The sequence below is a fragment of the Panthera uncia genome, assembly GCF_023721935.1.
Source record: "Panthera uncia isolate 11264 chromosome A1 unlocalized genomic scaffold, Puncia_PCG_1.0 HiC_scaffold_16, whole genome shotgun sequence".
NCBI lineage: Eukaryota > Metazoa > Chordata > Mammalia > Carnivora > Felidae > Panthera > Panthera uncia.
Window position 1 is genome coordinate 3812966 of NW_026057576.1, and position 25543 is coordinate 3838508.

The 25543-nt window shown below is 43.3% G+C and overlaps 2 protein-coding genes across 5 annotated transcripts in view; one reads left to right on the forward strand and one right to left on the reverse strand.

The window, feature by feature from the left end:
* SGCG (sarcoglycan gamma) overlaps nt 1–21611 on the forward strand; it is a 146983-nt gene extending 125372 nt beyond the window's left edge. For 3 of the 4 annotated variants that reach the window (XM_049646717.1, XM_049646718.1, XM_049646720.1), the window contains one exon: nt 2670–3444. In XM_049646717.1, the coding sequence (XP_049502674.1) occupies nt 2670–2843 (174 nt within the window). In that variant the 3' untranslated portion in view covers nt 2844–3444. Of the gene's footprint in view, nt 1–2669; nt 3445–21530 lie in introns of those variants that run through there. The other variant, XM_049646719.1, reaches the window with a different exon arrangement.
* The window catches only part of SACS (sacsin molecular chaperone), a 41531-nt gene continuing 24149 nt past the window's right edge, over nt 8162–25543 (reverse strand). The window contains exon 9 of the mRNA XM_049646710.1: nt 8162–21077. Within this exon, the coding sequence (XP_049502667.1) occupies nt 9520–21077 (11558 nt within the window). The 3' untranslated portion in view covers nt 8162–9519. The remainder of the gene's footprint in view (nt 21078–25543) is intronic.

Genomic DNA, 25543 nt, shown 5'->3' on the forward strand with positions numbered 1-25543 from the left:
CTTCTCTCAATATGGCGGTCACTGGGAGCTCCCCATAAATGACAGCCACCAGCGCGTATTGCCTAGAGCGCTATGCTTTCTCGCACCAAATTAAGTTTGCATGCAAGTTAAATGTGAAAAATAAGAGCTTTAAAAGCCACAAGAAGGATGACATCTGGAACTTCAAGTCCGGGAATAAAACGTCACCAACACAAGCCAAAGTTCATAGCAAAGCAGTAGAGCGCTTGCTGCTCAATATTGATTGTCCTAGTACCAGATCAGTTCGCAGGTTACCTGTTTGAGTTCGGGGAAGTTAACAGGCCTCTCCGGACCTGGACCTGTCTTCTCATTTGTCAAGTAGGGAAAATAATACTTGCTTAACTAAGTCACAGACGATACCAATGTGATAATATGGGTGACAACATTTTTAAATTAATTTAATATTAACAGGAAGGGACAGTAGTAGCAAACGTAGACCATGAGAGGTGGCCCATGTGTGTGGACAGGACCTGTCTGACGGCAGCCTGCCAGGAGAATAGAACAGTCATCTGGTGAAGCCCCTTAAAGTTGTAACTTAAAACGTTATGAGGTCAGGAGCAGATAGATGCAAACATGAGAAGTCAAGAATTCTCGTATCTCATTACCACATCGTAATGTGACCACATACTTCAACTGTATGACCTTGACAAAATACATACCGATTTTAATTTTGAAATAATGTCACTTGTTTCCATCAATGAGGTCATGTTTATAATTGCATACAGCCTGACTCATAATTGAAGTTGCTATCCCTTCTTACTGGGAGCTAGCTCCAAGTGAGGAGATGTCTGGCCTCCCACAAGATATATTCCCGTAAAGCCCAACGAAGATGAGCAAGGAACTGGTATGCGGACTACTAAGTGACTAGAGTTTGCTAGAAGAGCAGGAAAAAAATAACTAGAAAAGAAGCATCACCAAGTAACCATAAGAAAGGAGAGCAGACAGAACCCAAAGCACTGGACAACAGCATGAGTAGGTTCCACGTTGAAAAACAATACAGTCCACATTTCCCTTCTTTTCCTCTGACCGTGTCCCAGACCACAAGGCAAAGCTTTGCTTCTAATACTGTTCCACCCACTACTTCACACAGGAGTGGCCAACTTCCCGAGAGTACAGACTGCACGCATCAGTTTATGTATATATATGATCGGAGTCCATGAGGGCACCCGGATGGCTCAGTCGGTTGAGCGTCCGACTCTTGGTTTCAGCTCAGGTCATGATCTCACGGTTATGAGTTCGAGCCCAGCACTGGGCCCTGCACTGCCAGTGCGGAACCTGCTTGCGATTCTGTCTCCCTCCCTTCATGCTCCTCCCGCGCTCGCACGCTCTCTCTCTCTCTCACACAAATTAAATAAACTTAAAATTTTTTAAAAGTTAAAAAAATAAGGGGCGCCTGGGTGGCTCAGTCGGTTGAGCGTCCGACTTGAGCTCAGGTCACGATCTCGCGGTCCATGAGTGCGAGCCCCGCGTCGGGCTCTGGGCTGAGGGCTTGGAGCCTGGAGCCTGCTTTCGATTCTGTGTCTCCCTCTCTCTCTGCCCCTCCCCCGTTCATGCTCTGTCTCTCTCTGTCTCAAAAATAAATAAAATGTTAAAAAAAAATTTAAAAAGTTAAAAAAATAAGATTGGAGTTTGTAGATAAGAGTATGTAAATAAAGAAGAGTCCAGCCTTGTTTGCAAGGAAGAACATTGAGCCTGCCTGCGACACACCTTAATTCCTGCTAACAAGCGAGCGCCCTGGAGTGGGTGAGATTTGGCTACTCGGTGAGAGGGTTCTTCTTTCTTCGTTCCCAGAATTTCAAACGTCAACTAATGACCATTTGTTTACATTTCAGTTTCAACTAGAATGGGAGCGAAAACCCCAATAGCTTTTACTCACTTTCAGTTGGCGTTAATCTGTGTGTCTGCTGTTCCTCCACGCCTACGAGAAGGCAGCACAGTTTCAAATATTTTAGAAACTAGGGAAATGGTTGGTGGCTAATCGGATGAATGTAATTGCCTCTTCTAGGAAAACAAAATCAACAGAAATCCCAACATTCACAGGTAAAAACTGTGAAGGGACGCCCGGGTGGCTCAGTGGGTTAAGCGTCCGACTTTGGCTCAGGTCATGATCTCATGGCTTATGAGTTCAAGCCCCGCATCTGGCTCAGTGCTGACAGCTCAGAGCCTGGAGCCTGCTTCAGATTCTCTCTCTCTCTCTCTCTCTCTCTCTGTCTCTCTCTGTCTCTCTCTGTCTCCCTCTCTCTCTCTCAACAAAAAATAAATATTAGGGGCGCCTGGGTGGCTCAGTTGGTTCAGCGTCTGACTTTGGCTCAGGTCATGATCTCCCAGTTTGTGGGTTCGAGCCCCACGTCAGGCTCCATGCTGACCGCTCAGAGCCTTGGAGCCTGCTTCGGATTCTGTGTCTCCCTCTCTTTCCGCCCCTCCCCTTCTCGTGCTTTGTCTCTCTCTTTCTCTCAAAAATAAACATTAAAAATTTTTTTAAAGAAAGAAAATCTGATCATATAATGATCATATAAGACTTAAGTCCCGTGCCTCATTTCATTTTCTATGCAGAGAAAAAACTAACCTGTTTGGAGCATTTGGAGATACGAGTTTCATGCTGTCCCCCTCATCCCACTGGACCACTTCATCTCTTGTTTTCTCCCAAACAGCTCGTGCTTGACGCTGAGACCGTGTGTTTACCCAAGTTGGTTCAGGGGACTCAGGGCTCTGCCGGCAGCTCACAAGAACTCTATGAAATCTGTGTGTGTCCAGATGGGAAGCTTTACCTGTCCGTGGCTGGCGCGGGTACGACGTGCCACGAAAGCAGTCACGTCTGCCTCTAAACCACCTGCATCTTCCACCGAACGCCTGCCTCATGTCCGTGAGCTTTACGGTACTGACCTCAGGCCTTCACACTGAGCAACTTAACATCCTATAAAACCGAGATGGTGGATGGGAAGTCGGAGGACGGAAAAACGTGCCAACGGAAGTAGGATGCAACTACGCGCTCTCAGAACGGTGTGTACTTATGAGACACAGACGTCTAGCAACAGCAAACAAGGAAATGTTTATCCCACTACATTTATTTTCATCAGAACCGCTGTGACTTTTCCTTTTCTTTCTTGTAGATAATCTACAGTGAAAGATTGAATTGCTGTGTGGAATTAACTTAGGCTGTTCAGTTGTGAATATCTAATTCCCCACGGAAACAGCATTGGTCTAAATGCCCCCAAAGTTCAATGTGGTCCCGTTATATCACTCAAACCCACACACTCATTTTAACGCACAGCGTGTCAGGTCTCACAAGAAAATCTTCAGGTTTTAAGGGGACTTAGGTGGATCTGATTTTCAACATGTAGTCAAGGGAATAAATTCTACAAAATCAATCATGTTTTCTTTATGCATAGTCAACAAGCAATAAAAATCAACCTACATTTTCACAAACTTCAGTTTGTCTTTTATGTCCTCTAATCCTCTCTCCGGCATTCTGAGGTAGGTATCATTTTCCCCCAAGTTCCTGGTGATTAAAAAAAGGTTCAGCTTGGGGCGCCTGGGTGGCTCAGTCGGTTGGGTGTCCGACTTCAGCTCAGGTCACGATCTCGCGGTCCGTGAGTTTGAGCCCCGCGTCGGGCTCTGGGCTGACGGCTCAGAGCGTGGAGCCTGCTTCCGATTCTGTGTCTCCCTCTCTCTCTGCCCCTCCCCCGTTCATGCTCTGTGTCTCTCTGTCTCAAAAATAAATAAACGTGAAAAAAAATTAAAAAAAAAAAAAAAAAAGGTTCAGCTAGGACAAGTCAGAAGGTCATATAATAGCCGGTGAAATGAAACCGAAACGTGAGCCTACATGTCAACGGCTGTTCTCGCTTCAAAAAACTCTGGCATATTGTCTCATTCCATCCAAACACCAACTACATGGTAACTGTGTAAATGGGATGATACTCATTTGACAAGTGAAGTAACCAAAGTCCAAAGGGGTTTTGTCGCCCACCAGGATCAGAGAGCCAGGAGGGGGTGGGACTCATAACTGCCCAGCCTGTGTATTTACTTCTGACACAACAGTAACGGACTGGCTGCTCCTTAGATTCTCTTCATTTTTGAAAATATGTTTAATACCAATGGGTTGCACATGCCACTGTAGAAATCAAACAGGACACACTGAGCCTGTGAAAACGGGCTAGCTTTGTGTGAATGAATCGCTCGCTCATTTTGTTAAATGCCGGTCATCACAGAGTGGTGGCTTTTTGTTTTTTTAATGTTTTGTATTGTTTTGTTTCGTTTTTGTGTTTTACCAGTTGCTGTAATTAGAATCTCCAAGTAGCACAAGACGTGGTAGGACCAACAGCATTGTAACTTCCTATTTATAGGATTTGTAACTATAAACACCAGTTCAGGTTCATTTTCTGCAGTCTCAGAACGGAAAGCAGAAAAGGGAACCCTGTTTTTAATATGTTAACAAGGCGTTCATCCAACAGTGTAGCCCACTTACAACAAATCCTGGATTGTCAAATTGCTATGTGCGTAAAAACTGGAAAGTACAGGGGCACCTGGGTGGCTCCGTCGGTTAAGCGTCCGACTTCGGCTCAGGTCACGATCTCGTGGTCTGTGAGTTCGAGCCCCGCGTCGGGCTCTGGGCTGACGGCTCAGAGCCTGGAGCCTGCTTCCGATTCTGTGTCTCCCTCTCTCTGACCCTCCCCCGTTCATGCTTTGTCTCTCTCTGTCTCAAAAATAAATAAACGTTAAAAAAAAAATGGAAAGTACAGAGTGAAAATTACATGTGTCCTGGTTAAGAGCAAACTTGACTAGGGCCGCCTGGGTAGCTCAGTCAGTTGAGCATCCAACTGTTGATTTTGGCTTAGGTCATGATCCCAGAGTCATGGGATCCAGCCCGGAGTCAGGCTCCACACTGAGCTGGATTCTCCTTCTCTTTCTGCCCCTTTCCCCCATTTGCTCGCTGTCTCTAAAAAACAAAACAAAACAAAACAAAAACAAAAAACACAATCTCCAGTTTCATAGGGGATGGGTGTTTTTAGATTTTAAATTGGTATTTCACCTTTTTCCATTTAGTTAAGTCCTGATTTTTTTAAGTTAATGTCTGCTTTCTTGTGACGACATTCCTACTGTCACGGTAAATAGTGTTGCCTTTGTTTTGTTTTGTCATATGCTCTCCTGCTCCCTGTTTGTGCAAAACAAATGTCTTCAAGCTCGGTTGACGCAAGGTCAAGAAAAAGAATCAAGGAGAAAGTATGGGGGATAGAACCCTTTGAATAAAAGACATAAATTAGGTGTTTTTTCGCTCTTTTGCTATCTGGAATCATCATGAAAGAAATTTTTATGGGTGGCTGCATTCTCCAGAGTGGTAAGGAATTTATCCTTGCTTAGAATCAAAGCTTTTAGATAGGCAGTATTCTCAGATGTATTACATACACCTTTTTGAACACGTCAATGCAGTGTAATTTAAATTTTCATTAAAGGTGTAAGATCATGACGATGACCATCCCTAACGGGCATACCTGATGAGTTATGTGCACTGATACTCCTGTATACCAAGTGGTTGTATGTAGACCATTGTTGATATGTGACCTCAAAAATAGCCCCTCTTTTTCCATTTCCAAGCCAGCTGAGTGGACACGAGTCAGAGAGGTGAAGAGCAAAATGTTAGCTTTCATAGTAGAAACAATTTGATTTGCAGCAAGATGGACTGGCCTCCCTAAGCCTTGACAGCTGCGTATCACAGGAAGCTCTCCCAAGCCCGGCAGGACTGTGGGCCCCTGCCTTCGGTAGCTCGCCATGCCCAGGCCAGACGGAGGCACCTGTTCTGAAGGCAGCCACATTCCAGGTAAGAGGAAGGGGTGAGCTACACGTGCACGAGTCCTTCCGGCCCATCCACCCACCAGGTTCATCTCGGCTTTCGGGGTCAGCGAAAGAGCAGAAGCTGCTCAAGGCAGAGCCAGCCCCTCACACTAAGGCCGTTAGGCAGTGTGAGCTTTAGTTTTTTGCCCCTTCCTTCCCCAGAACGCTTCCTACTCAGTGGTAGCGGTTTGCCCTACGTTAGGTTCCACTTCAGACTTGCTGTGGTTTCAAAACCAAACAAACGCTTATTGTCAGGTAGAACAGGTGGCTCAAAGGGCGGCGCTAAGTAAAAATCCATTTTTTACCGTGGAGACAGTGCAACTTCGATTTTGTCCTCTTAGATCCCAGCTTTGTGGTCAGAGTATATGAGGGTATTTCCCGAGCCGCTTACCAACCATGAGAGAAAGAATATGCATTTTAAACACATAATTCTTATTTTTAAATAAAATCTTATGCTGGCTTTAGCATAGAGTAGACTGGGCTCTCAGTGCAAACAGACAATTCTCACCGGTCTGTGCAAACCGACAGCCAGGATGGAACGCGGGCCTTCACGCCTCCAACACCTGCCCTAACGCCTGCGCACGATGCTGAGGGGCTGTTGAATGCGTGAATGAATGAATGGCACTACCTTCAGCCATATCTGCTCAATGGGAAAAGCTTTGGAAGCCGAAGGGTGAGGACGGTCCACGGCAGACTGTCTCGGCTTGAGCCCCGCCTGGGGGGGTTGGCCGCCTGTGGTGTCCCCCTGCCCTCTGGATTGCACGCTCGCCAGCCCCCACAATCACGGTCACTTCCCGGAAATAGAGGTCTTCACGTATGTGTATCCGTGCACCTTCTGGTCCTGGGTTCTCAGGTAGAACCCTGCTTAACGCATGACTGATTAAAACCTGTAATTGGTCTTTTCTCCCAGCACTACAAATTTTAACCTTGAGATCTGCAGAACGTCTTTAGTAGGGAAGATGTCCATGGGCACTGACGGGAGAGAATCCCACACACCTGCCTATCAGACCCGTGAACCCCTCTTTATGAAAACGATTTGTACATTTTGCCAGCATCATCCTTGGGCTCTCGGCGTCCCACCCCACCCCCCCTCCCCACTGCCTTTGAAACTATCTGGTCTGCGGGGGGTCTCCCTGAGTTCCCCGTGGACGCTGTGAACAGCTCAGCCTGCAGGGGGCGCTTCCCTCCCCACCCCCACCCCCCCACCCCCTTTGGCAGCGAAGAACCAGCCCACTCCTTCCCGGACTGCAGCTGCTGCACACGCAGGCCCAGTTTCCATTTTCCAAAAGGAGGAAAAGCAAAATAGGGGGAAAGCAAAAATAAGAAAATACAAAAATTAGTTCACGTCAAAAATTCCCTAACCCTGAATTTCAAAGTCCAAAAAGCTCCAAAAATCTGAACACTTTGCAAATGCGTCTGCTGCAAACTACTGGTGGCAAGATCTGACCTAACTTAAGGTGAGGTTATTTACCACGTCTGCGCGTTCAGCTTAGCGTGAGTGTCCATCGGTTTCCCGGCAGGAGTTTAATGTGTTTAAGAGCGCTACCCACCCCTGATGGGAATGCTCGTATTAACTTTCTAAAATCTGATTTCTGAAATAGATTTGGATCCAAGGGTTTTATATAAGGGATTATGAACCTTGTTTTTTTAAAAAAATAAGTATAGAAAAAGAACCCCAACTAACCTCAACTAGCATAATGGCCAGACAAGGTTTTCTGTGTAAATTTCAGTATCAAAAAACAGTAAAATATGTTCCAAGTGCTAAGTGTGAGTTTCAAAGGAGCAAGCTCTTCTCAAGACAGTTCCAGACAGCTAGCGATCCAGAATTTGCTAAACCCCAGAACAGTAAACTCTTAGCTCTGGTCTACCTAGCCTTGAAGACCTGTGCCTCAGGTATTAATGATGAACATTTTCTGTTAGGGCTCAAGTGTAAATTAGCCCCAGACATGCGGCCCTCTGCTGGGGCAAGGTAAATATCAATTCGGCCTCCACCTATGGAAGAACCGTATTTACTGGGTCTACTTCCGAAGATACATATGTATATATGTATATACACCCATACTGTATATGTCAGCTAATCATATTCCCTAAAAAGGAAAAATGAAGTCTTAACAAAACCAATGAGCACCTAATAAACTCAGTATATATCAAGTACTTTATATTCAATCATAAAAAGCCTACTAAAATGCTAATATAAAATGTAATAAAAAATTCTATCCTAAACATTTCCAACAAACATACATATATGCACATATCAAAAACTTTATATAGGAAGGTACTAAGTTTGCTTTTCAGGAAATACCAGTTACAATAATTTCATATGTACATTTGCTTTATTAAAAGTATGGCACTTAATATAATAGCAGAAGTAATTACATAGCTTCACATCCAGAAGCAATACAATAGTGGAGGCACAAACATTCCTTATTCCCAATAAAAGTAAAAAAGTTTGAATATGTTCCATAAGCCCTTAATTGCATAAAATATTATATTTAGCATCATCTACAGCCAGCACACTTGTATAAACTAATAATTATCATTACCTCTCTTTTACATTCTGCCAAAGAAATATGCCAAAGTGAATACAATATAGGAGGACACTCAAGCATGAGAAAAATCAAATGTCAGTTCCGAATCATTCATGGGGAAAATGCAATAAACTGTCACAAGCTACTGGACATTGTCACAAGGATTTCACACTGATTTTTTAACGTCTTCAAAAGTAAAATCCAAGAAACTCCACTAAGTGCCATGTGGAAAGAAAAGCTTTGTTTTAACTGCAGCACCTTTAGACAACAAAAGATTGCATCCTGTTCAGTCGCGCTATATAAATTATGATATTTGTGGAAAATATGTACAAACAGAAAGCGAATGTTCTAACAGTTGACAAATGTCGTTTTGGCACGCAGTTCTTGGACGCGATATTGACATCTGGTGATAAGAACTGCCGCCATTTTGAGTTTTCCAAACATCATCTTCATGAGATAAGGAGCCTGTAAACAGAAGGTGTAAAAAACCACTTAAAAGAAAGATGTAAAGTGCACTCAGTGCACCCTAAGGAGTACTATGTGCATACTCTTAATCAAGTAATATTCAGGATTAAAATACTGTACCATTTTTTAAATGTACTATTTACGATGTAAAATTGCAACAAATTCATAATCAGATCCAGCTGATAATGATGCATCCAAAAGAGGATCTAATTAAAGAAACGATCAGCTCCAAAGACTTGATTCCCCTTATTTGTTTAAACCAGTGGTATGTCCAGTGTTTCATAAGCTCCTTCAAAAATACCGCGTTAAAAACATAAAAGACACCTCCATCCTGATCACGGACACACACAGACTCGCATCGAACAAACCGCTAAGCTTTGGTTACATAAAGTGCAGTTCAATAATGTGCCATCCTAGCCATTCAAATACATCTAGCAATTCTGCAGCTTACCACCTTCAAAATAATTTTCTTTTAAGGTCGGCCAAGGTCCTCTGTTGATATGCACGTTAACAACAACTCCAAAGTTCTTCCCAAACAACCTGCAATGTGCTTTACCATTCTTAAATAACTAACTGGCAATGAAGCCTAAGGACGTACAGCATTCATATTTGTGCTACAACACAGTCAAGGTCTGGCTCCGCTTTTTTTTTTTTTTTTTTTTTTTTTCCTTTAAATACCTCACACCTTCTGTTGTATAAAATTTTCAAGTTTTATGATGATACAGGCGGTACATTCCATCACCCTCATAGCAACCTCAGAAGTGAACCTGTCGTTTGGGATCTGCGGGAAAGGAAGCAGATCAGGGTATCTTGTTTTTAAACTGTCTACGCCATAGGCCTCCAGCGTGTGGACATCATTCGTCAGCCCTTCAAGCTGCTGACTGTACTCCTCTATTTTCTGTGCGAGTGCGGTGGGCTTTACATCTTTATCGGACTTCCCTCTCACAGCGTAGTCAGCGGCGATCAAAGCTAACTTGGTAGAGAGGTGACATTTGAAGCACACCCATTCATTGGCGTTTTTATGAAGGTCATTCCTGGCAGCTGAAAAATTTGCTCTGGCCTGTCTTAACCATCTACGCGCTTCAACCGGATTGCCAACTGACTTGAAAGTGGGAGGGACAAAGAACCTCTGAGAGTAAGTCTGTCCAGCTGAAGGTGTGCTTTTTTCTTTATTTTGTTGTTGCCTTTCAGATTTATGGCTCGTTGCTTCTTGATTCCATGAAGTATAAAATCTTTGAAACGAGTACTTCTCTGACTGAAATCGGGATGCTGAGGTTGAAAATGTTCGCCTTGAGGCTCTGTCTGCATTTTGATCTAGAAAAGCCTGCTTCTCTAGCCTGTTGATTTCGTTCTGCAAATGTTTAAAAACTTCATTAGCAATGTCATGATTCTCTGGATTTTTGTCAGGGTGCCATTTCAAATACAACCGCCTAATAATCTTTTTCCTTTCCGATTCTGGAAGCTTCCAAGCTTGCTCCACCACTGATGTCACTTCTTTTAAAATTTCTGGTAAAGAATTCACCTTGAGCTTTTTGGGGGATGGATGCTTCGAGGATGAGGTCTTTTGGCTCTCTCTGCCGGAGAAAAGAGGAGGAATGGTTCGTAGACCAGGGGCTAGGAACTCGGTAGGGCTGGTCGGTGTAGAAGGGGCACTGTCTCTGCTTTGAGAGCTTTCTTCGGGCCTTGAAAACTTATAGAGATCGAGAGAGCTAACTATTTTATATTCACTGTAACCAATATCAATCTGATAGATCTTTCCCAGAAAACTAGAATTATCAGCATCTTCTCTTTCAACCTCTTGTACAATAATTGCATACGTATACGTTGGCTGGTACGATCCATAGATATCACCACCTTCAGCATCAACAAGGTACCCAACGTATTCTCCCGGGTAAAAAACATTCATTGGATCCATAAGCAGAGTATAATGGATTTCAGCAGGTATTGGAGTGCCAGGCATCGGAAGTTCAAGTTTCGATGGTTCAGAAGAGTCGTATTTTACTCCTAAACTGTCAAGTTTCTCACTGATCCTGTAAATATCATTGCAACCTAGCATAGCAATTAAATACGAAGTGTCAGAGATCAGATTGTCCGTCGCAGACTTCAGCGTCATTGCCAATGCTAACAGGAAGTTAATGTCCTTGCTGTCTGAATGCTGTATGTATAGCAGAATGACCGCGTTGCCAAATCTCTTCAAAAAAGCGAAAGTTTCACTTCTGCTGTGGGGAATAGGGTTAAAACCTTTAACTCTTAGTGTGGTTTGAAGCTTTTCAAAACAGGACACTTTCAATCCTTCTCTTAGGGCTTTGCAAAGTCTTATGGCTTTTTCTTCATTGGCCAGGAAAGCATTATCATTTTCATGCTTCATAATTCTAATCAGTCCTGTGATGAACTGTTCCGAAGACAAGAGTAGCTGCAATCTTCCCTGAAGAGAACACAATGCTCCAAACTGACAAACTTTGGGAGTCTCCTCGTCTAGCTGTTCTTCAAGTATACTGCTCAGTAAACGAGGTCTAAGTTTTTGAGGAAAGAGCATTATCAATTTAGTGTGAAAGCCATGGTCCTTCCCTAGGTAGCACTGGCTAAGGTCAACCAACATCTGCACGCCGATATTCCCCTGGATTCTACTTTTGTAATGTGGCGCGTCATCAAACACTAAGATGCTCGACTTCACCAGTCTGCCATCCTGACTTGGAAGGTACAGCGCGAGGTCTCGGACGTTCTCGAGATCACCCCTCACCTTGACCGAATCATTTTGCAGACTCTTGAACAAGCCGGACACTACTCTCTTAACCGTGCGCATTTCATTAGGATCTAACTGTTTTCCTTCAGAATTTTTGAATATGCGGCTCAACACTTCAACATATTGCTTGGTTGAAATAATATCTTCAGTACCTAGGTGTTTGAACAACTGGTGAAACGTGCCAAGTTCTAAAGGCAGCTTGTACAAGTAAGGTTTAAAATCGGATTCGTATTCTAGATTTATCACTACCTCCTCAGGCTTCAGGAGTTTCCAACCATCTTCCACCATTACAAAAGCAACACCCCGCAGCTGAAACCGAAACTCCCTTTTTTCTGCACTGAGAAATTCATATATGCTCCTTAAGACCTTTGCTCTAGTTTTTACCATCTCTTCATCCAATGTTGTTATGTTGCATATGTTTCTGCAGTTATTAATGACCTTATCAAGAGGAGGATCCAGGTTAACATTAAGCATACTTAAAACTTGTTCGAGCTGTTCCTGCGGACCAAGGTCACTACCTTCTTGTTCTCTGATGCTCAAGGGTGTGGCCTTCTCTGGAAGAATAGGGCAGGATGTCCATAAGAGCTGGAGCACATCACACTGCTTGAATTTGGGGTTTACTTGTGCTCCATTGAACTTTATGAGAGGAAGCGTTCCATTGACCTCTTGATATTGAGGATGAAACCTAATGAACTCTGCAGGGGCCCGCTCAGGACACAAGAACGGTATTAGAGAAAGTTCTTTCAGAAAATTGCCAGATAACAAATCCATTCGTTCTTGGAATATGTGATGGAGAAGGATATCAACTGTATTTTGCAGTGTTTCCTTAGACCAGTTTTCTGTATTAGCTCTCACGCTGATTTCCTTAGCAAACTGCAGCAACTGTTGCTGAGATAGGATGTACTTTAGTCCAATGTTTCTCAAGAATTCCACCCAGGAGGTCATAAAGGTGGCTTGATTTTTGGGCTTTATAAGCTGCTCCAATTTTTTAAAGAAGTCCTTAGGAATAAACAATTTTTCGGGAAGCATAACTTCAAAAACTCGCACCGTTCTATCATAAAAATGTTTCGCTTGCTTTAGTCGACTGTTCGCATCGTGGATTATCAGTAAACTTTCCAGTTTTTCAAAAAGTTGTTCCTTGATCTCTGACAGTTCCTCAATACTTGACAGCCTATTCTTCAGATAGATCAGGTGCTCCAATTTTGCATCGTAAGAGAGATTTTCAATTTTGGGTAAGAGGTGCTTCAAATATACCTCAAGATCATCTACAGGTACACAGCCAAGCAACTCATAGAGTTCTTTTAGGTGTATTTTTTCTTCAAGAAATGCAGATGACGACGACTGTGTCCATTTTTCCACTTCAGCTGAAGGAATACTTTTTGTGAGTACATAGCATGTTCCGAATTTTGCGATGCTCATGTAGCGACCACTGATGGATTTGTAGCATGGAAGTGACTTTAAAATTTTTATGTCGTCTTGGGACATCAAGTGACTGAGATTGCAGTTGAAATACATCAGAAGTGCTTCAAAGTCATTTTCTACTAATTTTTCGGTTCTAAAGGTTGATGTTTGAACCATATAATGTACGGCCTTTAAAATGCTTGTGGGGCTCTCTATGTTTGCAGTGTGACGGGACAACAGAGGAACAAATGCACTGTCTTTGGAGCAGATTTTGTTCAAAGCAAGCTGGATACAGCCAGCTTTCATGAGCGCATGAAAGACTTTATCGCTCTGGGCATTTGGAAAAACTGCAATGTGCATGAGACTCAGAGGAAGCAGAACATCACCTTCAGGGACTACAAGCTGGTTGGCTGAAACGGTGAACTTTGTTCCTGGAAGCAACGCCCAGTCTTTTAGGGTATCGACAACAATGTCAAATGTTGGTTGTGTTTCTTCTTGATCTTCTTTCACGTTTACAGCCTCGCTGATAAAATGCCACGTGTTCTTAAGCCAAGACTCACTTGCAAAATTGTCCTTCCACTTGGTACAATTTTTGGTCTTATACTCACGAGGCAACACAGAGGATAACAAATCAGCGAAGCTGGAGATGTCAAACACTTTTGCAACCTTACAGTTCAATAAAATATTACTGTATTTCAAATATAACGTATTCATGAACAAGTCTTTGCGGGATGGAATCAACTCATGGTACGTTGTTAGAAACTTGGGTCGTTTTGCATCAAAAGTCTGCAAAACACTGTCCAGTGTAATGAGAAGGGGCAGTCCCTCCACTTCAATCTCATTTTCTTCTGCGTCCTTGAAACAATAATCCACTAAAAGTTTCAAACTATGAAAAAGCTTTAGGTTAGTCTGCTGGAGACGACAAGGCAGCTTCCCAATGTGGCAATTAGTGTCAGGAGAAGAAAAGGTCATTAAAAAAGATCTAACATCAGCAGGGGTGACGTAACTAACAGGGATATCCGCATCTATAAGGCAGTGGTACAGATTGGCAGTTTCATCACAGTTATAAACCAAGTTGAAACCGATTTCTAAAAGGAGGTGTTTCAGTCTATAGACGTTCTCTGCCACCGTCTTGCGGGTCGTGATGTTATAATCTGCATTCTTCAGGTGTTGCAATTCATCCTGCAGTAAGTTGTCAAAAAACGGTCTGGTTTTATTTGAAGTAGACATATTAATCCAAGTAATTATAACCGCAGAGTGTAAATCCGAGCCATCGATATTTGGAGCCCGTACAACAGGTAAAAGGCGTTTCATGTCTTCGTGAATGCAGCTGTAAAGTGCTTTCACTAGACAATATAAATCTGGTTGTAGGTCAAGCCTGTTAACTGGGAAAAACGATAAAAACTTCTTTAAGGTATCCTTCACCACATGAATCGGTGTGTTCTGCAAAACCGACAGTGTTGGGTCAGAACCAGGGAAATAGCGCTTTTTTAGCTGGATTAGCAATTCAACATATGCAGGAGCTATTAATGCTGTCATTAAACTGTTATTCCAGTCACTGCGAACGCCAACTCCATTATCGTCCCGCCACAGATTTCTTCTGGCTGAATCTAGAGCAAAATGGCCGTTCACGTGGAACGGCAATCCCGTCTCTAAAGAGAGGGGCAAGAAACAGAACGCCCTGTGGGGTTTTTTGTAGTTGTGAGTAATGCAGGCAGCTACTCCGCCACGTGGAAAGAGAGTAATATCTTGGTTCTTGTGAGCCGATATAACGCTCTTAGACACTTTTTCCATACTTGAAAAACCCGATCTATTACAAATTAGCCACGTAGTAAGATTTCCTTCGGAGTCTTCAGTGTCCATAGTATAGGTTATCTGTTGGACTGGTATGTCTTTGAGCTGTCTCTTTTTTGTAACACTATCGATTACAGATGCGTGAAACTGTTTTCTTTTCAGTCTGTCCCCGTCGGTGATTTTGCCCTTTACAGAATACAGCACATTCAGGGCTCCAGTACCTTTGTCTATTTCACAAATAGAAATCTTTTCCATGTGATTAAGAAACATTAAAAGTTCTGCCCCATCTGACCGCAATTTGTCCAAAAGGTTCTGGACCATTCTGTCTGACGACGGAACTGAAGAAATTTCCGAAACTTTTGCCATTTCTGCGTTACGAAGAGGAAATCTAAACATTGTGCAATTATCCAATTTAAAGTGGGTTCCCAAGTAAAGATCCAGGACATCTGAGAACTGTGTCCTAAAATCTGCATCCAAATCTCTAAACATGCGTCCAGGACTAACGGATGTGGCTCCTGGTGCGTATCTGGCATGAGGATCAAAGATACACAGGATGTCATTGCCAGAAATGAAAGAAGGGCAGTCGGTAATATGATACACAGAATTGAACCCTATTCCGTACTGCCCAGTTTTACAGGGATTTCCTTCTTTGGTGCCTTTTCCAAGGTTCTGAATTCCCCTGACGTCATCCTCCGTGAAAGGTTGGTTGTTGTACACACAGAGCGCTGGCCCTTGCAGGGGGGCCCACTTATCATCAAATATTCTGTCAACTGGATGCTGTCTAGGATCAAACACAAAACAGATTTCTGTGGCCTTTGCATCATCGGCATTCTGAAGAAGTTCTTTCAACATTTCCTTTTCTGAAGGATAGGCGTTAAGGATACTCTTGATTCTGCTGGTCAGCTTCTCTTTCTGCCCAAATTCCGTGCCAAGTGTCGTGAAACAGATGTTGGAGGCGTACCTCTCCAAGGCTTTGTGTCGCTTTGGGACGGCTCCTAGTTTCACAGCTACTTCCCTGGGTATATCAGCATGACAGTATTTCACGGTGGTGTCCTTAACTTTTATCCAGGGACAATCGTTGTAGCATAAAGATTTAGCAGGGAGAAGCTTAAGATTAGTATCTGGCAGTAATATTTTGCCATAATTTTTCTCACAAAATTCTTGTTTCTTTTCTCTAATGAGACTCCATATTCCTTCACTAATTATTCGCCGGCAAAGCTGAAAATTCTCTTCTGTTATTTGCTTTGTTCCTTTCTCCTGATCAATAGATTCCAAAACAAGGGCAAAGTCCTCAACAGTAAATGACTGCCGCACGCCCACACTTTCGAAAAGCTCACGGAAATTGTTTTTGTATTTATTAGGCAGCTGATAAAGGTAGGGTGCTGCCTCGAAATTCAAGTGAAAAGACACTTTTTCTGAGTCCACATATGCATTCTCAACTAGAATGAAGCTAAAGGGCTTTAACTTTTCAACAATTGACATCTTAGTGGCCTCATTTTGCATCATTGCATCATGAAGGTATTTGTAGCAAGCATTGGTGATGTTCTCCTGGTACAATGTTATCCCGTCGTCAACTGACTTTGCAACTTCTTTCAGCTGGTTCACAACCAGATCAACTGTCGGCTTCCTCAGTAATCCCAAAAACTCCTTAACAGCCAGTGACACCGAACCACACCCCCTGAAGGAATGTGAGTTTTCATTTAGAATTGGTTGCAGGAGACAAACTATATCTTGGTGCTCAGCCGTGTAAAGATCAGTCGCTGCGAACATGGTTTCGGGCTTAAAACTGTTACCTTTCCAGTCCAAAGAAAATCCTGCCGGCTTTGTCAGAAACGGAAGGAAGGGGATTGTCTGATATTTTGCAGCAAAATCCTTTGCCCTGGGATCCCTGATTTTCAGCTTTTCATCAATGAGACTTAACAGGATGCTGCTTCTCAGACAAGCGGCAGCGTGATCGCTTTTATTGATTTCAGCCACTGACCGTGCACGTTCTAGCATGTCGTCCCACAGAATGTCGTCTTTGGCCATGCCCAACTGAACCAGCTTAATCAGAATAATAGGATTAAGATAATCCTGAGTGGAGCCATAAGGAAAGCGTCCATCTTTAATATCAAACAGCTTGGCGACGCGTCCTTCAGGGTGGATTAGCCTTGATGGCAACACCAGAGGATGCCCCTGCAAAGAGCAAGGGATACATGGGGTAACGCGAAGAATTCCTGAGAACTCATCAATTTTCTCATTTAGAACAAAGTTCATTAAGGGATCTCGGAGCTCTGCTTCGATTTCCTGGATATTTGGGAAAAACACTTCAGAAAAAAACTGCTTCTCTGAAAAGGTATTTTCAAGCAGTATCTGTTTGCAGCCAGCTTCTTCAAATCCTGCTTTTACTGAAGAAGGAAGTTCAACAGCACAGAGGTTCTTTGACCCGGTCTTCTTGAGGTATTTCAAAAATATCTTGAAGGCTGCTGGGCCCACATCTTTTCTTTTAAGTATAGAGTCATCCAGAAATCTCACGTTCTTCATGGAAACCCACGTAGATCCGTCAGAGAAGACTTTGGTCAGCTCTTTCCCTTTTCCATGAGCTATATCTTCATAAAATCCTTGGCAAATGACAGAAAAATCATCATGGACTAATTCAGGATCAGGCCACACCGAGTAGTAAGTATAATCCATTAGCTCCCCATTAGTAGCCAGGTCGCGTAGGACGCTGAGGGCCTCCAAGTAAGCCCGCACAATAACGTGCCTCATGAAGGTGGCATTCCATCGTCCTTTCGTGTCTGTCTTCCAGATTTCTTTTCTGTTTGAAGTAACTGCAAAACACCCATTGATGTGAACCGGCAATCCTGTTTTTATTCGTAAGGGTAAATAGCAAAACACTTCTCCCATGTGTGGCTTCACAGCCCACTTCTGGTCCTGGATTTCGGACAGCAGAACCCCCACGGCCCCACAGGGAACCAGCCCTAGTCTTCGCCCACTTTCATTCAGGGAAAACTTTAGAGCCTCTCCTGTGTCCATGCAGGTGCATATCAGCCATGTGGTACACTCTACTGTTTTTTGAGGCAACTCATCTGACGGCTTTTTCGACTGGCCAGACTTAGCCATCTCGAAGAGAGCCGTTAGGTCATCCTCTGGACCTCTGAAAAGCGGTGACTGCAAATCAGCAATCCTCCTGAACACATGGTGAAATTCTTCAACTGTGACCTGAAGAATGCAAGACGACTTGGGGGCATCGGCAGGAAGCTTTTTATTACTGCTGCTGCAACTCTTCATGAGCCTAGAAGCTTCTTTTAAAACACTTAAGACAGGGGCACTCACTGCTTTGGAAGAGCAGGGGCTTTTCTTAATGATCACCGTATCCTGCGCCAAGCTGGGATTGCTCTCCTCGATTTTCAAGTACTTCAAGTACATGGAGTTCACACTCTGAGTGAAAATGATAAGCCTGTGACCACAGAGACTAAATTCATCCACAAGAGAGTAAATATCTGCCGTATTGTAGCAGGTACTACTAACTTCACTCACTTTGGCTTCCTGTTGCGTTCTAAAGGACAGTCGGAAAAGAGTTCCATCGTAGCTGTAAGGGGCTTCTACGGTCAGAGGTAACCGACAGCCAAATACGTCTATAAACGGTTTGAACTGATTGGGAAATTTCCGAAGTCTTTTCTGCTGTTTACTCCAATTAATCTTGATCCCAGGATTAGATTTGTCTTTAATGTGCTTACTGATGTGGTTTATGTTCGGATCGAACATTATCATGAATTCTCGACTCATAATGATGGGAATGTCGGTGATATGGTACACGGAATTAAATCCCAGACCAAATTTTCCAACTTTGTCAACCTCTTCCCTCTTCAAAGATTCTCCTAACCTAGTTATGTTCACAAAATCTGAATCGGAGAATTGAGAATTATTGAATGACCACAGAGCAGGTCCATGGCAAGCCGCCATCCCCGGGTCTAGAAGATTCTCTCGAATGTCCATATTTCTTCGCATATCAATCATGAAACTGCATTCTGTTGCATTTGCGTCATCGGCGTTTTGGAGCAGTTCTTTAAAAATATCTGACACTGATGGGTATTCTTCCAGAATATTTTTAATTCTTACAGTAAGCGGTTCTCTCTGACCTGACTGCTCAAATCCCATGTTCTCAGGATTGATCAGTCTTGTGCTGAGGCATGGAACTTTCAACCATTCTGCAGTCTTCATGGGTATGTCCTCGTGTACCAGAATGATTGGCTCCACCGAATCTTCCAGTAGATCATTGAGGTCATCAACTTTGATGTCACAGTAACAGCATTCATGAATTGGCTTCATGACAAGTTTAGAAGGGTTTTTGCTGTGATGTATAGGAACTGGTGTGTTGGGACTGGCTGGAATCTGATTGCTATACAGCCACCTGATGATATTCAACATAAGATGGAGATTTTGCTTGCTTTCCTGATCGCTGAGATCTTGGTCACTTTTGAGATACACCTTCTGAATGACTACGGAAATATGATCCGACGTCAACTCCTCTATCGAACCACATTCCTTAAACAGTTGGTGGAATTTTGCCATGGTTTTAGGCACACCGTGCAAATAGGGCTGAAGATCAAGATCATGGAATGGTTTTATCACAGCCTGGGCGAGGGGACAAAATTTCTTGCCGGTCCAAACCCACGGAAATTGTAAGGCCCTGAAAGCATCCTTCCCTTCATTTAAATGATCATGCATGAAGCCGTAAATTTCCAGCAAAGTATGTTGAAACTGATAGTAGTCCTCATCACTAAAGGTTTTCGAAGTATACCAATCAACAACAATTTTAAAGTGTTTTAAGACCGCACTGATGCTAGGTTCTGTGAAGATGCCCAAAGCTTTTTCCAAGTTCACATGGACGCTCTCAACAAGAGGAAGTGACGAGCCAACCAGGATTGCATGGGCTACATCGCACATATCTGGTGGGGCACAGAGGTCGCAGACATCTCCCTTCCAGACTAACGAGCCTGGATAGTTTGGTGGCCTTTCCTTGCAAGCCGGGACCCATTTTATTTTCTTCAGGGTCATCTTTCCTTCGGATGACTGCAACAGCGTATGATTCTTGTTTAAAACAAGTAAGAGTGTTTTGGCTTTCTTTACAAGAACCTCCTGATTTGGACAAGAACTGACCTGTAAGGCTTCGATTTTTTTTGCCACTTGCACAACATCAGCTTCTTCGAGGCTGGCTTCGTTTTTTAAACCAATCTGTCTCAAAGAGTGCAGGATATCTGGTGAGGTAAAAGCTGCGGGTGGGAAACAGGTTTCTTCTTCACTATAAAAGAGATCCTTTAGTACTTCTAGATCAGGATCAAAGAGTTCGCCGGCTGACACCATCCGATCCTGCGAAATCTGAATGAATTTTAATGGCCTTAACCAATCAAGCACATTCAGATTCTCGTTTTTAAGGGAGGACAGATTCTCAAGGGTCCATAACATAAGGTGTGTCAACTCATCGTGTGAATAAAATTCATTTTCAATATCTTTTAAGATGAGCTTGAAGCAACTGGTGGTCTTTAACTTCTCTATCTTCAACATGTTTGCCAAGCGAATGGTAGCTTCGTCACTACTGTCTATGACTGAGAGAGAGAGTCGCAGATCCGGTGGAAGCTTGGCGGTATGGTGCAAGACCTTACAGCCTTTTAGTTTTGTATACGAGGAAATGCCCTGACCAGATAAGTGGTTAATCCGCTTGAATATTGGCAACTCCTGAATTATTCTTTTCTCTTTTTCACTGCTATCAGTTAAGGTAGCTAAAAACTTCCTCAGGGCATCTTTGTGCGTGGGAAGTAGCGAAGCTATCTGATTACACAATTTCTGCAGCGGCGTCTTCTCCATTATCTGCAGCACAGCACTTGGTAACGGCGAGTGAATGTATTTTTTAACAAGTGGATGCTGTATGGAGGCATCTAATTTCTTAAGGACAATCCCTCCAAGTTTCTGTACGATATCTGCTAAAAATTCAGGAAGCTGTGCTTCGGATTCATCATCTAAAATGACTAACGATGGAGTCCTGAGTCTAATGAGCTCCACGCACGCCTGACCATCTTCTAGTGTAGTTCTGGGGATAAGTGGCATCTCATCAAATAGAGTCAAATCCTCTGAAAAATGTATATAGAGATTCTTCCAAACCATTTTAAGCCAAGAAACAGATGGGTGATTTTTGTCTTCATCAGATGGATACCACTGAACAATCAACTCTCGGCCAGGCCAGAATGTATTCATTACTTCTTTGATAAGACGTGCAAATCGTTCTGGATTTAGAAGCTGCAGCTGGGTACACGGTCTTCCTGTAAATCATACACAGAGATGTTATAAATACATACAACCCTACTCTAACTTGTCTAGCCTTCTAGTCTTACAGATTACGTAGTACTACGAAGCCATTTTTAGAAGGTTTAAGGACGCTGTAAAAATGCGAACATTCAGCACAACCGGGCTAAAATAAGTTTTAAGTAACGACAGAGAATCTGCATGTGCGCTTGTATTTATGGGAGAAGTGATTCTCTTTGGAGAGTGCTTATTTTAAATCAATCCATAAAATGCATTTACATGCATTTTTAAAATGATCCTGTAAGTTTCTACAAATAGAATCAACACAGAAAATAACTTTCAGTGGTTATCTGTCCACCAAAAAAAGCATCAAAGAAAATGTGGGAAAAGCTTAAACAGGTACCATTCTACTTAAGGCTAAGTAATTTACAAGGATACGCAATACAAATTTCCTTTCTTCGTGTTTCCAGGAGCTGCGCAGGATGAAGGGAGGGGCGTGATAATGGGGTCCCAGATGCAAGTGACCAGCACTCTCTGAAGCTGAGGCCGTGAGGAGTCTTCCACAGTTTCCTTCCACGTACTAACTGGATGCCTAAGGTAGGTGTCACTCAGTCTTGTGGGGCCCTGAATCCTCTCATCTGGAGAGAGGATGTGGATGAGGCTCTAGGTCCCAAGACCGCTCCGTTCACATGCCCGAGTATGGACCGCATTCACAACTTTTCCCAGCAGCTTCTACCTCTCTACTTCTTACTGACTACGGTGGGCTCTTTGGAGCCCTGGGATTTTGTGGAAATGCTTCGGGGAGAAACAAGCGGGGCAGCCAGGCGCTGCTGGGCAGGTGGGGCTGTCCCCACCTCCAGGTGGTTCATAAATAAGACTCTGAGATGTGTGTCTCGGGGAAAAGACTGCTGCTGATTTTTTAACCACCGGCCCAGAAAATAACATTCGGGCTCGCCAAGGCTTGTGTACTTAGTGCACAAGCATTTGCACCGAGTGCATTTAGTGCCTCAGAGTAGTTATAACACCAGTGGGAAAAAAATGTTTAAATAATACTGTGTACCTATAGGTATGTGTCAGCAAATAAATAAATAAACGGCATTTCAAATTCAATCTTCTGGAAACCTAACAATATTCTTCCAACGTACATACAATTTCTAGACTCTAAAAGGGTAATTTTGGGGGAAAAAATGATAAAAAAAAAAAAGGCACACCTCAAGCCCCTTGAAACTCTGGTTTATCACTATTTTTTAACCGAGAAAGGACACCCTTACCTCACAGCCTTACACCTCAGGAAGATGACTTTACCTTCTACCAAGAAAAGGATCCCTCGTGTTACTAGGAGACATTTTAAAATGACTGCCACAGAAATTGAAGCCAGGGCACAGTTCTGCAACCTTTGGGAGATGTCAATACCCAAACGCTGAACACTCTCAGTTTCTACATTGTGTCATTTAGGGTAAGTCACGTAGCTACACTTAAGAAATCCTAAGAGCTCGTCAGCAATTTGACTAGTATAGCCTCCTTGACCTATGTGCCCCATTAAAATAGACTTTGTATAATTAAGTTTTAACAACAATGTTCTTAAAAAAAATGTTTACTGAATTGAGTTAATAGACTACCCAAGGCAAGGGTATGATTTTGCAAGGATACAAAAAAGAGTTAGAAATTAAAATTCAGAGCACTTTGAAAACGAAACATTAAATATGCACCACATTGTTCTATGTCAATAGGGGCCACATGACGTGCATTTTGTAGATACTCCCATCTGGTACCCTTGCGCGCAACCGGCAACTTATAAACATACACCCACCTTCGGGAAAATAATCTAATATTAACATATAAGTAAAATGCCAATAAAGCACCCACACCACATATAACATGCAACTAACACACCAGTCATGCTCAACTGAAAAAACGTACGAGAAAATAAAGGAGAGAGAAAATGAAGTTAAGACACAATTCTAAGTGCTTCAGATGGATTCAATCTGAAGTCCCGATTTCTATTTCGTTTGTATTTAAGCTTTTCACCCTGAAGTATGAATGTTAACGCAGAAAAACATCTTCACGCCCCGGGTCAGAAAGCCACTGAAAGGCTGAAGCGCCTCCAGCGGTATCAGCCAAGTCAGTCTTGTGCCATTTTGATAAACGACTTGGCTTTTCTCGCCTCGGCCTTTCAAAGCATCAGCACTGTCAAAAGAGGTCACCTGTTCAGGACTCAAGGAGTCCCTGCAGACAGAAACGTTTCACCTAACCTGTCATCAGACAGGACTGTCTAACTCCGAAGTGACTCTTTTAAAGAGCGGTTTTTGCTTTACTGTCCATCTTTCCAAACTAGTAACATCAACCCGCTCAATCACTCTTCAAAGACTGCGCTGATTTGTGTTCTTATTTGTTCACCTGTTCCCGTTCACTACTAACTTCGGGACACGTTTGTGACACGGACAAAAGGATACTATAGAGACTACTCCAACGTTTACTTTCCAAGAGACCCCAGTCCTGAACGCTCTCCTTAACTGGGGGCTCACTACACTTGCGCCGACTGGTCGGAGGCGCAGCTGGCTGGCCACTCTGTGCATCGCGGCCGCGGGCACGGCGACAGCTTTCCGTGCTTCGTTTGTACAGAAGGCGGCAACGGCAGCTCTGACGGCTGATGGGTTCTAGCCACGCTCCACTGCGAAGGGACACCCAAATCTCCCTGTAAATACACGTGCGAGTGAAAGTCCAATGAAACGGTAAGCTGGAGGGGGGTCACACCTTCCGAGAAACAAAAAGGAAGGAGGCGAAGGAAGGACCAAGTCAAGAAGGGAAAGGGAAGCGCCACGTCTGCCCGCCATCACTCCATCTGGCACCGGGCACGTCTAAGTGGCAGCACCGCGGGTGCCACGGGGGTCCGGGGGGTCGCTACTCTAACACGGGCCACGCCAAGGTGGCTCAAAACTCGCACTGGTGACCAAATTTCTTCCCGGGAAGTCCACGCTGACACTCTGCGGCTGCCTTCCTGGAGTTCGTCTAGAAGAGGAGAGTGACCGACTGGAGCGGTCACTCGCCGGCATCACCCAGAGCGCCCCCACGGCAGGCGGAAGCCACACCGCCTACTCCTACCGCCGTCACGCTTTCCTCTTTGATTACACCTCAAAACTACAGGCCCCGTGAAGGCTTCAAAATATCTAGCAATAGTAGCTGTGGATGACACGTCACTTACGAGCCAGAAACCAAATTTCGTATTTATGGGAATCGTCAATATAACCTATGACTTGGGTTTCCCAATCAGTTTGAGCATGGGTATACGTTACTTCAAAGAACTGAGCCACTCCACAAATAGTATTTACCATAAAAACAATTTCCATAAAGCAAATCTTGCAACCTCTAATTTTCCAGGTGAAACGTGAACTGGGGGAAAATAATACCAGTTGGTCAAAATATTTTTATTTAAAAAAAAAAAAAAAGACGGTCCGTAAAATGACATACTAGGCTCCGTAAGAACAATCACCGACTGCTCCTAACGAGCACGGTGTCAGCCACTTTGCTTTCCTCAGGGGGGGGGGGGCCGAGAAGGGGGTGCTCTCTGCCATTCCCGGCTGCGGCACAGCGAGCCAGGCTCCACCAGGGGCGCCGTAGGGCTCCTCCCCACGGTCCCTAGTCCCAGGACTGGCTCCCCTCTAGCCTTTTTAATCACAGACATTTGTGTGTATCATTAAGAAAGGGGTGTTCACTCTCCTACTCCCCCACTAGAAACCACAGCTTAAAATACAAATTTCAGCAGAATTCTTTCATTTGAGGCTAAGTGTTCTGTGAAATGGATGTTTTCAAGTCATTTAGGTATGGTTTTACTGTGGTGTGTCCAACCCCCATCTATACACCTATATTGGTACAGTTTCCTCTCTCCTTTAATATTTATTGGCATCAGAAAAAAAAAAGTTAACATAATTTCTAGCTACTTAGGTAAATGAAAAAACAAGATTCAAAGAATCAAATGAACAAAAACATCAGGCTACAAATAAACACAACATTCAGTTATCATACCTGAATATCCCCAGAGTAGTTGTTGTGCTAGAATACAATTAAATCCGATCTTAGAAAATGCCAGAATTGTCACAATTTCACATGATGGCTACAGAAATTATTCTATATCTTAAGATAACACTGTCTATGGAATCTTACACAACATATGTAAAAGAAAAGCCATACACACAAGTCCAAATATAGCAAAATATACATTTAAGATTTAAAAACGTATTTCAATGCAAACTAAATCCAAACTACACAAAGGTGCGGAATCTTAGTTTAGAAAGAGAGCAAAGACAAGAGCGGTAGGAACTCTGTCTGTATAAATTACATTTCAACCACATAAGTAAAGTCATTTGATAAGCTCCCAATGTGCTTTTGTACAGATGACCATCATGTGACATTCAGATATACTAGGTAAGAATTAAGAAAGGGAAGACATGTGATTTGTGGAGCAAATCACTCCATAAATTGCGGT